At 35.1% G+C, this 18,282-nt stretch overlaps 1 protein-coding gene across 11 annotated transcripts in view; it reads right to left on the bottom strand.

Moving 5' to 3' along the window:
- CFAP299 (cilia and flagella associated protein 299) overlaps window positions 1–18,282 on the bottom strand; it is a 622,454-nt gene that overhangs the window by 177,092 nt on the left and 427,080 nt on the right. For 2 of the 11 annotated variants that reach the window (XM_049105112.1, XM_049105114.1), the window contains exon 7: window positions 11,830–12,492. The exons of 4 other annotated variants lie outside the window; for them this stretch is intronic. In XM_049105112.1, coding sequence (XP_048961069.1) covers window positions 12,283–12,492 — 210 coding nt within the window. In that variant the 3' untranslated portion in view covers window positions 11,830–12,282. Of the gene's footprint in view, window positions 1–11,829; window positions 12,493–18,282 lie in introns of those variants that run through there. 5 more of the 11 variants (XM_049105116.1, XM_049105117.1, XM_049105118.1 and 2 more) reach the window with 5 other exon arrangements.

The following is an 18,282-nucleotide window of genomic DNA, read 5'->3' as shown; positions in this document are numbered from 1 at the left end:
CTAACCAAGCTTTAAAACCAACCTGGCTTTAGCCAGGTCCTTGAAGCACTGATTATTAGTGACTCAGTGAAACCGTCATCAATACACCCATCATATCAAATAGATGGCAAATTTGGGGTACCATTTTCAAGCATGCATTTTAAGCTAACAAATATAATACTTACATGAGAAACAAATTATTATCATAGCTGATAACAATTTACACAATTAAATCACGTTTTAAAGAGCTATACTATGATAGCCATAAATACAACTAATATTTGCATTTGGGGAATATATTGTATTTTTGCAATTGATGTTGGATACGTATGCTTCTGGCTATCAACGTGACATGACATCACTGAAAACATATGTAAATATACATTTTGTAGATGTATACTAACAATATTTAGTGAAACATGACTGCAACTTAAGTGAATTGTTTTTATGGCATATTTTTCAATAGATTTAGTGAACCCTATTTTTCATAAAGTTCCAAGGCAATATGGATAGATCAATTAACGTGTATCATCATAATCTATGGTGTTGAAATTACCATCAGAGCATAAAAATGTGTGGGGCTCAGTTTTCACCCTTATAAAGTTTATAGTCTTGTTGTGGAACCAAAGGCAGACATATGTATAAAAGCAATGAAGAAAGATAAGCACCAAACGAAGGGGGAAGATGGTTCATTTAATGAATGTTCAGCACAAGGTGTGTTCAGATCAGGCTGGAGTGATTTAAGCAGTGAAGGTTTAACCAGAGGTGAAAATGGAACTGAGACTTGAAAGATGGATAGAATGATATCCATATCACTCATACGGATATCATATATTAGTTTCCAAAGGCTGTCATAACAAATTATCACAAATTGGTGGCGCATAATAATTGGAACCTTTCCCCCTCATGGTTATGAAGGCCAGAAGTCTGAAACCCAGGTGTGGGCAGAGTTGGCTCTTTCTGGAGGTTTGGAGTGAGAAATTGTCCCATGCTGCTCTTCTTGCTGCTGGTGTTGTGTGAACCTTGCTTGGTGTCCCGTGGTTTGGATAGGCACCCTTGAGTCTTTCTTCTGTCTTCACAGGTCTTCTCTGTGCCTTTCTGTGTCCTCTCTTCTTAGAAGGATATCAGTCGACGGACTGAGGGCCCACTGTAAATCCCACATGATTTCATCTCAAGATTCTTGATTAGCGACATCTTCAAGACCACTATTTCCAAATAACATCACATTCTGGGGTTCAGGATGAATGTAAATTTGGGAGAGGGACACTGCTTAATTTACCATGGATGGACAGAAGAGTACGCACAGAGACAGAGAACTCTGATGAGATTCCTCCAAGAGCTGGGTAAGTAACAAGTTACTAGGAAGTAAGAACAGTCTAAACAGGATGAAATTCAAAAAATAATCAAACATCCTCCCAGATAACACACTTCTGGAGGAAAGATTAAGCCAGAGGACACACAGTCTGTGTCCTCCAATGAACAACAGCAATAAAAGAGTTATCAATGTCTGAGTGCTTCCTACGTGCCGGGCATTAAGAGTTTTACATGTATTATTAATACATTAAATCTTTGCAAAAACCTTAAAATGTGGGTGCAATTCTTAGAGCCACTTTATAGATGAAGATACTGAGCCTCAAAGTTGTTAAGTCACTGGTTGCCAGTCAGGCAGCTGGAAAGTGATGTGACTGGACCTCAAACTTAGACAACGTGAATTCAGGGGCCCATGGACAGTCCAAACAGGATACTGATATACGAAGGGACATGGCCAGAAGAAGGGTTTGGGGACCATTTCTGAGGTTTATGAAAGCCAAGTAAGTGAATGTACAAGGAATGGGAGTCACTGAACTTTTTGAAAGGATGTATAACATGATAGAAACAGGGACACTAGAAGATTGTGCTAATGGTTAGTGTCCAGGAGAGACTAAAGAATGGGATCTTGATGCAGTCTGATAGGAGACACCTGTACTAAGAAGCTTTTGCAATAAATAGTCCAGAGGTGATAAAAGCCTGAACTAGGGCAGTGGCAATTATGTATGACTCATTTCAAACATATTCTGGAGGGAATAACCCTGGTTGTTTATAGATACCTCTTTCCCCCTGTCTTTATTTCATAGAATTTAAAAATCTCTCTGTGCAGCTAAGATAAAATATGAAACATTCTCCTAGAACACTTGGATGGTTTATTCTCTGGGCAATTTTACTTCCTTAAAGGTTTCACTTTTTGTCACCTTGATCGAAACAATGCAATCCCCCTGTTCCCACCCAAAGGGTTTAGCTATAATACACTATCAACAAAATCATGAGTGATCCCTTCCCATGAAATTACAGGGTGTGTCACAGTACAGATGTCTCTATGCAAAGCCAGAGTAGCCTGCAATTGGCCTGAAGAATGCTGTAGCGAATGTGGTTACAGGCAAAAGGTTTACTCTAAATTTGACAGCTTGAGCTGTAGCTATAAATAGTTTGTTGGGGTTTTTTGTTTTGTTTGGTTTGGTTTTTTGTCCCCCCCCCCCTTTTTTTTGTCTTTGTCAATGACATTTTTGCTTCATCTGAGCATTCTCTGCAAAATAGTGTTACCACTATGGATGCCGTATGTAAAAGCTGTTTTTGCTTTGGATTGGTTTCTCCCTACTCAAAATGGTCTGAATAATCCATTATAAAAAAGGTCTCTGCATTTTCCCTGCATCTGGAAGGTATGGATATGAATTTATAATGCTTATGTGAAGCATAAGTCAGTGGCTAATCCATCTGATTATAAATCATGCGATATATACCATGACCACATTAAAACTTTACCACAAATAAAAAGGGAGAACGGGCTCTAACCTATAACTGTGGCTCTTAGAATCAAGACTCTCACAAGCATTTAGCCCTAAATGTGTCATATGTAAGAGATGCTTGAAAAATCATCTAGTTAATGCTTAACATGTGTAGCACATGGAGTGGCAGGTTAGCAACTTTTGAAATGCTTATTTTATGGAAAAACAGAAAAGATCACTATATACTCAATGCAAAAACATTATGGCTGACCATCTAACATATACAGAAATCAAAGATGTTTACTTCATATAACTCAATAAATTCCCTGCACATCAGAATTAAGAATGTATTTTAGAGTAGTATGGAACATATATTTGAATTCAAAATTAAGTTCAACATTTTTTCCATGAAATTATGGTGCTATTATGTAGGAAAATAATGTAAGATACAGACCGACAACACATAACTATGTCTGGTACTTCAGGTTAAGCAAATGCTTCCACTCTTTCACATGCAAATGCTTTTACAAAGGTCACCCAGGGTAGCAGCAGATTATGATCTATGAATGCCAAATTCCTTCTTTGAATGTAATTTTGATTAGTAACCAAAAGAACTCCGAACGAATATGGTTTTGTCATAATGGTAAACATATGCATCTTAGAAAACTTTAACAGCCAAAATAGTTAGTTTAGCTCAAGATTTCAGTATTTCAGTATCAAGATGGAAAAACTGGAATATAATTTTATGAACTTTTAAGTATTTCCATATAAAATCTTTTATGTATAACATTTTTTAAAGTTCCGTATTTTAAAATACACTGCTAATTTTTCTTTGCTTCTCACTAACACTGTTTAAGTTGCTCATGGTCCATGGTTAAATTCTCTTCTTGGTGTCTCCTGTTTGTGACTCTGCATGCAAACTTTAGAACTAACAATTCAACCAGTGAGGTCCCCTCATCCCCCCTCAATGTCCCTGACTTTTAATTTGACTTACAGTGAAATGGATTATGTTTTTATTTTAACTGCCAGATACATCATTACTGTATTGAGGCTCCCTAGCATATAAGCTTTGAAATCTCTGTAAAATATCATCCATCAGGGGAATATAGTAAATTACTATCAGGATGATTTTTTTTTTTAATGAATGCTTTTGTCATGTTTACTCAATGTGAAAGCCTTTCTTTAAAGCAGTTGGAGCAAAAGAGCAACATCTTTTCAGTCCATTGCCATGACTTAATGTTAATACCGAGGACTTTTATTAAAGATCAGATTTTAAGAGTTCCTATTTTCCTCCTAAAGCATCTTTATTAAACACTGACTCATTTTATGTATTGAATTCTAGTGTCTGAATTTTTAAAGTATTAAATAAATGTCCCTAAATAATTTCTGATTTTTCTCTGGTGTTTATTTGTGATAAATTAGTATACCCTGAAATATGTGTAGTATGGCATAGCGTGATATATATTAATTACTTCACAGCTGGCAGATGTATGAACACCGAAAAATAATAATGCTTTCCAATGTGGTGATTCTTGAAATGGTTGTACCTCATTGTAAAGATAGTTCTTTAAAATATTTGACTTTATTTGTGGGCAAAAGGTAATGCCAGAATGCATAGATTTGATTTTCACTCTTGTTACAAATAAGTTTATAATGTTTTTAAAAAATCCCTTCTTTAAAGCACAGAACCTTCTTCCAGAGGGATAATTTGCTTCTAAGAAAAGGGTACTTGTTTGCAACTTTGTATCTATAAACTGCCATCTTTCAGTAGACAATCTCAACACCTTATAGATGAGTCCAAAAGTAATTCTTATTTTCAAAGCATATTTAATATAATTGAGCCTATACTTTTACAACTATTAACAATAAAGCTAACATCTTCAAATGATTAAAAATTAGCAAGATATACCCTAGAGACGTCCTGACATTTTCTACCATCTAATAGGTTTTGTTTATTTCCTTAATATCTGACCATCTAAGAGGAAGTAAATGTTGTATGTGAATAGATACCCTGCCTCCCTCATTATCTTTGGAAAGTCTTCCACTTCTACTAGCAATGTCCCATACCTCCTTGTTGATTCAGCAAATTCCTGTTCATCCTTCAAAATCCACCTTAAATGTACCAGGCTTGTGTAATTACTACTGACCCTTTACAATCACTGGACTTAATTACATCTTCACAGAAGGTCCAATGGCACTGGAAAATGAACTCGATAGGGCAGGGATTTTTCTGACTTTGCTTTTAATGTATCTCCAGTGATGTATCTCTAGAACACTGATTGGTTCATGGTAGGAGTTCAATAAAATTTGTTGAGTGAATTTATCTTTGCAACACCTTATTGAGGTATTTTCCCATTATATCTTGGTTCTGTATCTGACTGATATGGAAAGTTCTTTAAGGACACTTTTACAAATTTGACACTAGCATAAGGCTTGCCACATAGCAAGAGCTCAATATCTAATATCTAATGGATTGACATTTAGTAACATGACTTTAGAAAGTAAGCAAAGGGTCTTTTTCCAAAAATATAAACAGAGGCAGAAGATAAGGAATTCTAGATTAATCTCCTTAATAGGATCTGATGTTAAATGATAACATGTACAGTATGCTCATTGAATGGTATATAGAATGTATTCAATAAATTACCCATTTCAATCATTAAATCAATCAGCATGAATATTTAAGTACATTCTTTCTAAAAGTGCATAAAGAAAAGTGAGTCAACAACCTTCCTTAAATGCTACGTAGTATATTATTGTTCTGATGTTTAAGATGTCCTTCTTATATCTAATTTATTATTGTTTTACATGTTATTAACTGTGATAATTTCTCTGGGTATGTTACAGGATCCTTGTGCACAGAGATTATTATATTTGTTTGTATTCTCAGAACTTTTAGCATATCCCTGTGCTCTGAATAGGTATTCAAAAACGAGTTGCCACTTTATTTGCTAAATACATTTTTGCTTTAATTTAAAATAATATATTTTATGAATTAAAGAGATGTAGAATCTACTTTCATAAAGCATTATAATTTAAAGTAAAGATCCTATTTATGTCACCTTATATGAAAACTTATGGTTCTTTTCTCTTTTAAAATTGTGGTGACATAAATGGTACTCTGATAAGATCATTTTACAAAGAGTATAGCGAAAATTTGTAAATGTGATGTTTCTATCTCTCAGTATTATCCCAACAACCCATTCTCAAAAATTTCTTTCAGATATATAACCTAAATGTTACATCATGAAGTTTATGTTTGTATTCTTAAAATGAAATTTTCAAACTGATAATGGGCAGTTTAGCTTCTATATGCCTTAGATTCCTTATCTGTAGAATGGAAATAATGGTAATGGGATCAGTGGAAAGATTAAGTGACAATATAGTAGACTATCAAAAACAGTAGTGATCATTTTTTTAATCATATCGTGTGTAAATTTGAGAATTTTTAATTTGTCAAAGTTATTTGGAATTTAATAGTACTTTAAGACATCATTGTTCCTTAAAATTATTGAGAGAGAAGTTATTTGAATATAAATATATAAGAACCATGGATAATAAAAACATATCAGTAGAAATAATATCTAGAATAGAAAAGAGTGGGAGAGGCAATGGTTAAATGGTTAAACAGTTAAATTTATGTATTGTCTGCATGAAAATTTCACAGAAGTCATGTAACTACTATTGACCCTTGAACAGCACAGAAGTTATGGGTACTGAGCCCCTGCATAGTTGAAAATCCATAGATGACTCTTGATTCTCCCAAAATTTAACTATTAATTGCCTACAGTTGACCAGAAGCCTTGCTGATAAAATAGTCTATTAATATATTTTTTATGCTCTCTGTATTACATACTGAATTCTTAAAGTAAGCTAGAGAAAAGAAAATGTTATAAGAAAATCATAAGAGAAAATACATTTACAGTACTGTATTTATAAAAAAAAAATCCATACAAGTGGACCTACACAGTTCAAACAAATGTTCAAGGATCAGCTGTATATGGGTAAGACTAAAGTAAATGTTCTTAAGTTCAATCACATTTGCTAAAATACTTACAAAATGTATGCCTCCATTGCACTCACAAAATGGCTTACAAAACTGTTTTAAAGATACTTTTCTGGGGGATCCCTGGGTGGCTCAGTGGTTTGGTGCCTGCCTTTGGCCCAGGGCGCGGTCCTGGAGACCCGGGATCGAATCCCACGTCGGGCTCCCGGTGCATGGAGCCTGCTTCTCCCTCTGCCTGTATCTCTCATGAATGAATAAATAAAATCTTTTAAAAAAATAAAGATACTTTTCCTAATGTTTTTAATAATTCCACTATTAGATGTAAAGGTAAAAAGCAGGTCAACAAATTCTTATTTATGTAGGTATATTGTGAGTGCTCTAGTTAATTCAATATTTTAGTTATTAGTATTATGACCTCATAATTTATAGATAAATGATCAATTTTTAAGTGATTAAAATTATAGCTAACACTCATATCTTTTAATAGTATGCCAAGCACTGCTCCAAGTGCTTGATATTTATTAACAACCCTGTAAGAAAGGTAAGCTATTATTTCAATTTTACAGAAAAGAAAACTAAAGCACAGAGAGGTTAAGTCGCCCAAGTTCTCACTACTAGTAAGACAGGTTTCAAACCCAAGAAGACTGACACCAGAATCATTGCTCTTAACCCCTACACTATGTTGCACAGAGTCACACAAAAAATACTGGGGTTAATGAGACAACCAACCATAAATCTACCCAGATCAGAAGATGCATCATCCTCAGGACCTGCATGATCACTACTTTAGTTCAAAATCTCATTGTTGCATGGACTGCTGCAACAATCTTTCAGTCAGTGTTTTTGCCTCCAATCTGTAATTTATCTTCCAAACTGCCAGCACAATGGCATAAACTGATTATATTATTCCCAGGCCTAAAACATTTACTATTGCCGGTAGCCAGATCGTTCAGGATAGTAGCCAATAGACCAGTGTGTCTATAAAGCACCTGATATGAGGTTAGTCCTAATTAAGTTGTGCCATGTATATAAAATACACATGGGAATTTGACAATTTAGTATAAAAAATGTAACATATCTCATTAATAATGTTTGTTTTATAATATGTTTAAATAGTATATAACTATATATAATGAAATAAATATATTGAGTTAAATAGAACAAATTTGTGTATGGTGTAAGAAAGTGGTTAGTTTTATTCTTCTGCATGCAGCTGTCCAATTTTCCCAACAACATTTGTTGAAGAGATTTTTTTTTTCCATTGGATGTTCTTTCCTGCTTTGTTGAAGATGAGTTGACCATAGAGTTGAGGGCCCACTTCTGGGTTCTCTACTCTGTTCCATTATCTATGTGTCTGTTTTTGTGCCAGTACCATAGTAGATTACAGCTTTGTAACAGAGCTTGAAGTCCAGAATTGTGATGCCACCAGTTTTGGTTTTATTTTTCAACATCCTTTGGCTATTCAGGGTCTTTTCTGCTTCCATACTAATTTCAGAATTATTTGTCCCAGCCCTGTGAAAAATGTTGATGCTATTTTGATAAGGATTTCATTGAATGTGTAGATTGATTTAGGTAGCATAGACAATGTAACAATATTTGTTCTTCCAATCCATGAGCATGGAATGTTTTTCCATTTCTTTGTGTCTTCCTCAATTTCTTTCATAAGTATTCTATAGTTTTCAGAGTATAGATCCTTTACCTCTTTGGTTAGGTTTATTCCTAGGTATCTTATGATTTTTGGTGTAATTGTAAATGGAACTGATTCCTTCATTTCTCTTTCTTCTGCCCATTGTTAGTGTATAGAAATGCAACTGACTTCTGTGCTTTGGTTTTGCATCTTGCCACTTCCCTGAATTCCTGTATCAGTTCTAGCAATTTTTGGTGGAGTCTTTTGGGTTTTCTACGTACAATATCACATCATCTAGGAAGAGTGAAAGTGTGACTTCTCCTTTGCTAATTTGGGTGCCTTTTATTTCTTTTTGTTGTCTGACTGCTGTGGCTAGGGCTTCCAGTGCTATATCAAACAACAGTTGTGAAGGTACACAAAAATAAACTTAAAATGGATGAAAGACCTAAGTATGAGACAGGAATCCATCAAAATCCTAGAGGAGAACACAGGCAGCAATGTTTTGACATGGGCGCAGCAACTTTTGCTAGACATGTCTCCAAAGGCAAGGGAAACAAAAGCAAAAAATGAACTACTAGGATTTCATCAAGATAAAAGCTGCTGCATAGCAAGGGAAATAGTCAACAAAACTAAAAGGCAATCTACAGAATGGGAGAAGATATTTGCAAATATATTAACAGATAAAGGGCTGGTATCCAAAATCTACAAAGAACTTACCAAACTCAACCCCCAAAACAAAAACCCAGTCAAGAAATGGTCAGAAGACATGAAGAGACATTTCTCCAAAGAAGACATATAAATGGCCAACAGACATATGAAAAAATGCTCCACACTACTTGGCATCAGGGAAATACAAACCAAAACCACAGTGAGATACCACCTCACACAGGCCAAAATGGTTAAAATTAATGACTCAGGAAACAACAGATGTTGGTGAAGATGTGGATAAAGGGGAACCCTCTTATAGTGCTGGTGGGAATGCAAACTGATGTAGCCACTCTGGAAAATAGTACAGAGGTGACTCAAAAAATTAAAAACAAAGCTACCCTGTGACCCAGCAATTGCACGACTAGATATTTTTACAAAGGATACAAACATAGTAATTTGAAGGGGCAGATGCACCCCAATATTTATAGCAATAATGTTCACAATAGCCAAAATATGGAAATAACTCAGATCTCTGTCGAGATATGATTGGATAAAGATGTGTGTGTGTGTGTGTGTGTGTGTTATTTTCAAAAAGAATGAAATATTGCCATTTGCAGCAATGTGGATGGAATTAGAGGGTATTATGCTAGGTGAAATAAGTCAGTCAGAGAAAGACAAATATCATTTGATTTCACTCATATAGGGAATTTGGGGAACAAAACTGATGAACACAGGGGAAAGGAAGGAAAAATAAAATAAGATGAACATAGGGAGGCAAATCATAAGAGACACTGAACTCTAGGAAACAAACTGAGGGTTGCTGGAGCGGAGGTGGGTGGTGGAAAGAGATAGTTGGTGATGGGCATTAAGAAAGGTGCTTGATGTAATGAGCACTGGGTGTTATATGCAAATGATGAATCACTAAATTTTTACCCCTGAAACTAATAATACAGTATATGTTAACTAAATTGACTTTAAATAAAGACTAAAAGACAAAATAGAACACATTTTTAATTATATTTATTTATTTTAGAGAGAGAACAAGAACACATGAGTGGGAGTGGAGAGCAAGAGGGAGAGAGACCCTCAAGCAGACTCCTTACTGAGTGTGGAGCCCACCTCAGGGCTCGATCTCACGATCCTGAGATCATGACCTGAGCTGAAACCAAGAGTCAGACACCCAACTGACTATGCCACACAGATGGCCCAAATAGAACATATTTTATATATTATTAAAAAATATAATGTATTATATCCTGTCTACTGTTATTAAAATTAATTTTACAACTTTTTTAACATGGCTACTAGAAAATTTAAAAATATATGTATAAATTATATTATTTTTCTATTGGACAGAATTGATCCATTGGATAAAATATAAGCTTCCCTTTCTCTAGTTTCTACCATTTTAACCCCTTTTCTGGTCAATGAATCAGCCTACAGTCTGGTCTGTGATCCAATTTGGTACATAAAGTATATATAACCAGACCATGATTCTATTACATACATTCAGACTTTTAAACACCCTAATCTCTTTGACATAAGTCCTTTTGTTTTTTTAGTATTTTATTTATTTATTTGAGAGAGGGAAATAGAGACCACAAGCTGGAGAGGGGCAGAGGAAGAAACAGACTCCCCCTGAGCAGGAAGCTAGAATTGGGCTCCATCTCAGGACCCTGGAATCATGACCAGAGCTGAAGACAAACACTTAACCTACTGAGCCACCCAGGGGCCCTGACAGAAGTCCTTTTAATCTCTGATTTCCTTGGTGAAATCCTAGGAATATCTTAAAATTTATTTCAATGGTTTTCTCTATGAGATCTACTCTGACCTGTCTAGGCAGCATCAGACACTTCACTGATGATGTTCCCACCTCTCTATGCTGATTAATGATGTTCCTTCTGTACTCTCTTGTAATCATTGGTAAACACTTACCTCCTACAACAGACTTGGATTCTCCCACGAACTGTAAATGCACTTAGTGCTTACCAAATAAAAGAACATAAATGGAATTTGGAATCAAACAGATTTGCTTTGATTTATGTCCCCACCACTGATTAAATATGTGACTTTGGAAATTTTATTTAAACTCTATTACGCAGATGATATGAGGTTTTGTTGAATCTGTGTTTATTCTACTGCATACCAGTTGATACTCCTTTACAAAATATATCCTTTATATTAGTTTCCTTGCCATTTAACTGGTTGTCAGTAAGATGTTTCCAGACTTCATAAATAAAGACATTTCCAGGTTTTGGCTTAAGATTAATGAGAGATTTCAGTAAGAGTTACATTAAAGAGTTACTGAAATTATACAAATAATGCAGGTGACATAATTTAGAATGGCAACTTCTTACATATTTTTTAATTATGGAATTTTTAAAAACTTATTAAATTCATTACAGTCAAATGGACATGAAATTCTTATACTAACCAAAGGCCAAGTGAAAGGCAGCATAACCTTTTCAAATTATACTTAGGGAGATGGAAATAAATGAAAAAGAGGCATGGCAGGGCTCATTTCAAATACTGATCATTTTCCCAGAATTCCTTCTAAACACTGGAGGTTTCAAATATCAAAGACTATTTTTGATGGCAGAAAGAGTAAAATGTATCTGGGAGCTTCTAATTTGGGGGAAGGAAAGTCTCAAGTGCTCATAGATGACCACTAATGAACTGACATCCAGCAGCTAATAATGAAACCATGTTGAAGGCATGTATTAGAGAACCCATAATTCTATTATTCTTTTAAAATGTAATATGATAGAATGAAAATAAGCAGTGAAAAATAAGCAATATCATAATCATGTATACCACAACTCAAAGCACTCACCCAATTCTAAAAACATATAGCCAGGCCTCAAAACGGATAAAGCCTATGTGTTGTAAAACCTCTGTTCCATTCCATTCAAAATGTATTTAACATTATTTACTGCCTCTTCCATTCCTATAATTTCTGCATCTAGTCCTTCTGTTTTAAAATAAGCCATGTGTTTGACAAAAGAATGTTTTCAAATTCTTTAATTCAAATGGTGAATAAAACAAACATATTTTGATAAGTTTTAGGCTAATTCATTTTGAAGGCTTAAATCATGTTTTTAAAAATACAGTGTTTTGCTCTTTATGCTAATTTGTAACTTCCTGCTTCAACAAAAATGACTTTAGAGAGACAACACAACATGTTTCTCTGACATCAAAAAGTGCTTGCAAAACATTGTGCTGAATTAGTTGAAAATGAATCAGAAAACATAAGGGTTGCATTTCTACTGAACTTCACAGGAAGTTGAATGTGAGAAACCAGAGTGCTTTGGGCAGACTGGTTTTGCGATTTTACTTAACCCATTCTTGTGACAGTTAGAGGCACCTCTTTCTGCATGAAGGTTTGTCCATTTCAACTTGATCAACAATTTGTTTTGCTCTCCTTTGTCCCTCTTCCCAGGTGATGCTCTAACTAGACAGAAGTTGAGAAGGATCTGCAAACAATTTACAGATGATAAGTGGAACATGACTGACATCTCTTTATGATTTCTTGGGTTAACTATGATTCAGAAGAAGCAAGAGATTCTGGTTTAGTAACTAATAAAATTGATTTGGGATGAATATTTTAAAATTTAGCCTTTATTCTCTCTTAAGTACATGAATTTAATAAACAGCCCATCAATATTTTGTCAACCACTTATTTAGTTTTGGACTCTCAATGCATTTTTCTCTTTATTTGAATTTTACTTCACGGAAGGTTTCAAAAGAATTTTTAGAATAAGTGATAAAGATACATATTTTATTGATAAAAATCAATCCACTACTAGCATTTGTTATTCACAGATTCCATTTCATAATGCCCTTCTTGGGAAGGGGAATAGTAATCATTGAAGGTAGAAAACAGCATCAAATACTGCCACTATGACTTTACCCAGAATTTTTTCAGCTCTTACGCATCTCTACCTTCTCTAAAGTTGCTCAATTCTTTCACTGTCTCTTGGAGGTGTTTTGTTATTTACCTGAGTAGTCTATCACTCATGAGTTAGAAATGAAATCCAAAAGTATACTAAATCTCACTGCAACTCAGTCAGATAACTCAAATTACTTCTGAGACCAAATTAACCCAGATATAATTTTGGTTTAAAGTTCTATCTGATGCCTACAAAGGCTTTACTGTCAATAGTGTGGAACAGAGATCATAGTCTTTTTTTTTTCTTTAATGTTATTAAAGGTCCAACTCAGTGCAATGAAGGAGCTAGACTATTAATTAAATTTGACTTTAATTAAATGTTAATTGTAATATTCACATATAGTTAGTGACTATGATCTCATCTGATAAAAATTTCAAGCCCCATACACAAAGTTATATACGATAACATGATAACACTACAGAAATTTCAGATAAAATTTATTGTGACATCAAGTTATTGACTTCAACTGATTTGGTGCATTTTTCATTTCAGCTCTTTGCTGAAGTTGTTTATATTTTCATAATTTTGTTCCTCAGTGTTGTCTGCCATGCTTCTAAGAACACATGTGGAAACTAAGATTTTATGCTTTTCAAAAACATATTCTGTGTGATTTCTGCAGTTTGAATGAATCATTTATTTACGTAGTAATAAGGTAAGCTCCTTGACATCTTCTCATTGGTTTTTATTCCAGACTTGTTTTCTTTCTAAGGCCACCTTGCACATATCAAAGGGTTGACATTCTCATTCTCTGATTTCAATTTTAGGTTCTAATGTGCATGGAGGGCTTACTCTATTTTATCAAAATTTGTACTTTATCACAGTAATTGTTATAATTGCTGATATATATTCAAGACCTCCTTTGTTCAAGAATGGTAACAAATACTTTACATGGATTATCTCACTTAATTCTCACCACTACTTTTCAAAGTGTCATTATCTTGACAGCTATCCCTTGACTAGGAGTCAACATGAGGTTAAATATGTGCCCAAGTTCACACAGCTAGGAAATAACAGAGCTAGGATTCACATCCAGTCTCTAACTTTAAAACCCACAGACTTAAATATTTTTCTTCATGAAACTCTCATCTATAATAGGAAAATTTCATCTTTCATATTCATGAAATAAAAGACTTGTGAAGTAACACATTTCCTTTCTCTAGAATAATAAGAAAACCTTCAACCAGTCAGAAAATTTGACTTAAAAATTTGTTCAAGTTTCTTTTAAGCCAATTATGATCCAGTATTTGAAAAAAAAAATTTAAGATTTTATTTATTTATTCATGAGAGACAGAGAGAGAGAGAGAGAGAGAGGCAGAGACACAGGCAGAGGGAGAAGCAGGCTCCATGTAGGGAGCCTGACATGGGACTCGATCCAGGGACTCCAGGATCATGCCCTGGGCTGAAGGTGGCGCTAAACCACTGAGCCACCCGGGCTACCCCAGTATTTGAAAATTTAAGAGTTTTTTTCTCCCTCTTGAGAGAGGATGCATATATGTTCAACATTATAAATTAAAAAATTGGAAAGTCTCAGGTACATAGTCCCACAGCTTAAGATATATTAAAAAAAAATAAGTGTCCCATGGGATGCCTGGGTAGCTCAGTCAGTTAAGTGTCTGCCTTTGGCTCAGATCATGATCCTGGGGTCCTGGGATCGAACCCCATGTCGGGCCCTCTGCTTAGCAGTGGGAAGTCTGCTTCTCCCTTTCCCTCTGCAGCACCCAGCCTCCTCGCTCATGCTTTCTTTCTCTCACTCTCACATACATAAATACAATCTTTAAAAAAAAAAAAAAGACCTCATTAGAATTTTATCATAAGGACCATTTCTGGTATTTTAGATTTGTGTGGAATATTTCACATTATGATTCAACATTAAATAAATGTTCCTTGCTCACATGTAATGGTTGTTTAAGTAGTATTAGAGTATCTGATTATGATTCGAGAGGGGTTCCAGTCTTTATGAAAAATTCATGCTGTGACCATTAAGACAAGGGGTTTCAAATCCTTTAGAGTTTGTGAAATCTGTGTTGTACTGTGACTATGACACTTCAAAGTGACTTAGAAGACAACGCAGAAGTTGTGCATGATTTTGCCACTGGTAAATTTATATCTCAAGGAAACCAATACAATTAAAATGGAACCTCGTGGTTTTCAAACTCTAAAATAGTAAATAAATTATAGTAATGCTTGATCTTACTTTATGTACAAAAGAACTATAACAGGAATTCACAAGTAAAGGCAAGAAAATTTGGATTGGGGGGAAAGAATACAGTGATGTAGATTCTGACTTATTTGTTGGATAATCTTGAGCAAGGCTCCTACTAATTCCTACTAAAGAAAATAAAGTGCTAGCAGATATATTAGTACTACCTTTATCTGCCCATTACAAGTTGAATATATAAGGGTGGAAGACACATTTTCGTTTCTTAAAAGGCAAACTCACCCTTGTGTGAGTGGTCTACATTAGCAGAATAACTGGATGGCTAACATACAGAAAGAGTTAATGCAGGTTTAACGTATGTGAACAGGTGAATAAATTTTCATGCTTGATGAAAAGGACTTTGCTGAAACGTAGTAAGTTCTAGATTTGAAGTAAGAAATGGCCCCAAATCGGCTTACTCAGAGTTATATTCTTGGGCAAATCTCTCTTATTCAGAGCTTCTGTTTGCTTATCTCTAAGGTCATCATGATACAAATCAGTCATAGGATGCATAAATGAATGTCTAAGACACTGAAACATAGCACATGGTTAATAATGTATGCTTTTCCATTTACAGATGGTAAAAGTAACTGAGCCTCGATCTCCAAGGGTTGTGAGGACAAAATAATTTATCAGAGTATTAATAAAATCATCCCCTAATAATTCTCTATCAAGTAACTTCATGTCAGTATTAACTTTGACCCTAGTTAATGAAGTTATCTAAAGTAAGTAGAGTAGCTTAGTTTCTAACTTAAATCACTTTCCCTTTCTAAAAGTTTATTCTGCATTCTTCTCTAACCTCCCATCTAATCTGTTTATTCTTGGTACCTAGGTTTCTCTAACATAGGAGTAAGATACTTCCAAAGGTATGCCCAGCTTCCAGGATTTCGGTGGTACATATTGCCTCAATGACATCCTAACTACCTGGCAGACTGAAGCACCTTCCTTCCTGTCCAACACTGGTCAGAACAGAGCCAACTGTATCCTTCTATTGGAAGATAACTCTATTTACTAGAATTTAAGACTTTTTGTAGTCAAAAATCCCTCAGAATTTTTGTATGCACATATGTAAAATCTCCAGATGGAAAACTAACCTCATACTATATGTTAATTATTGTTGGAGAGCTTTACTTAGCAGCCCTCAAGTGACTCGGCAAGGTGCCGAGGAGAGCAGATATAAGAGATGAAGAAAGTATTAGATGTTTATGTTAAGTCAACCACACTTAATTTAAAGGCTTACCCATTCCAAAGAAAACCAAAGCTTTGAAAATTCAAGAACATATTGTCTAACCCTAAACCACTTTTAATAAACAAGGACTTTCCAGTTACCACAGCAAATTATGTTTCAGGGCCTATTATGTGTCCTCTTGTCTTCCATATAATGGCTTCTTTCTTCTTCCTGCTTCCCCTGCCCACCCCCATCCCCTATAGAGACTGGTCAGTATAAAACAGTGTGGTTAATATGGTTATAACATAAACAGGAGAGACTTTCCAAACAAATATGTTCATAATTCTAATAAGATATCACTTTCTAAGTACTTAAGATGCACTAACTAATAAACTCATCATTACACACACACACTAAAACCCGTAGAGAGCATCACATCAAACACATGTGTATATATGTAACATATATGCCATTAGATTTAATTTTATCTTGGTAAAATAAGCAGATATGGTGGATACTAGTGTTTGATTGTTAAAAGGAGATGAAGAAACTGAAAGGCTGTGGCCACTCGAATGAGTTCCCTGATAGCTAGTCTGCTGGTTTCTGGTACAGTGAGGCTACAGACTCATTTGCAGCTCTTGAGTCTATTAGCTTTTATTTTTCAGCACCAATTGCTTACCAATTGCTGAGAGTCAGGCACAGTGCTCAGATACTGAAAGTACATATAAAGACACAAGAATGAGTAGTTTGCCTTCAAAGACTACACAGGTGAGTTGGGAAACTCTACACTGTCTTACTGTTTCCTAGTTTTAATTAAAACCTGGAATGGTGATTCTCACAGTATCATTCCCAAATTATCAGTCCTGGAGGGATTATTAGAAATGCAAACTCTCAGGCCCCCTCCCAGATCTACTGAATCAGAAATTTAAGAATCTGTATTTTAACAAGCCCTCCAAGTTATTTTGGTGCACACTGAAGCTTGGAACCAGTAGTCTAAATAGAGAGATTGGTGAAAAAATACATAGCTTCACGTGGAAATGTGGGAAAAGGCTTCTAAGGGACTGACACTTGAGCCATGCCAGGGAGGGTTTACACATTTTATTTCTAGGCAGAAAGGACAACATTAACAAAAGCAGAGAGGGAAGAATGTCATGTGTGTGACACTCCTACAAATTAAAAACAAGAGGCAGAGATGGTAATAAAGCAAATTAGGCTGGGTCCAGGGTCTAGATGTATTGAATATTTTAGGCCTTATCTCATATAGGGCTTGAAATAAGGGCTGTAGCAAATAAGTTCAGGGACCCACTATGAAAAGGACCTGTAACTGATGCTCCTGCAAAATTTGGGCTTCTTGTTGATCACCTGTTACTGACCATGGCTCTCTGGAGCCATCTGATTGAACAGAATGTGTCCAATTGGGAAATGCTGGGAAAGGAGAGAATCAGAAGGAAGCCCCAGACTCAGATGCTTTCAGATAGGTGTGACATCTCTGGGATCCAGCTGGGCTTTGACAAATTTAATCAAAGGTAAGTGAGTTAGAGTAAAGGGAAGGAGGAAAAGAGGTGGAAGGATGTCAAAAGGTGGTTTTAACTAAAATTCAGGGTAACTATTCAAAATAAAACACACACAAACAACAGCAACAAAAATACAAAGGGAAAATTTTAAGATTAACCACATGGATATGTATAACTATTGTATAGTTATTATAGATGCTCAGTTCATAGACCGGGAAATACGACATCACCTTTTCTTCATCTTGATCTAAGATACTCTTCACAATGACAGGGGCAAGGATTAGCTCTACCCACTGTTTTATTCCTTCCTGTATCTTCACAGCAATTTGTTATTTACAAGTTTGGGAATATAGTTTTATCATCCTCAAGCCCATTTTATAGGGACAATCTTTGAATATCCTCCTTGTCTATTTTATTGATCAAGTGTGTCAGAA

The sequence above is a fragment of the Canis lupus genome, chromosome 32, assembly GCF_003254725.2.
Source record: "Canis lupus dingo isolate Sandy chromosome 32, ASM325472v2, whole genome shotgun sequence".
Lineage (NCBI taxonomy): Eukaryota > Metazoa > Chordata > Mammalia > Carnivora > Canidae > Canis > Canis lupus.
Note: the sequence above shows the minus strand (reverse complement) of the source record. Positions and strands in the feature narration are given on the sequence as shown.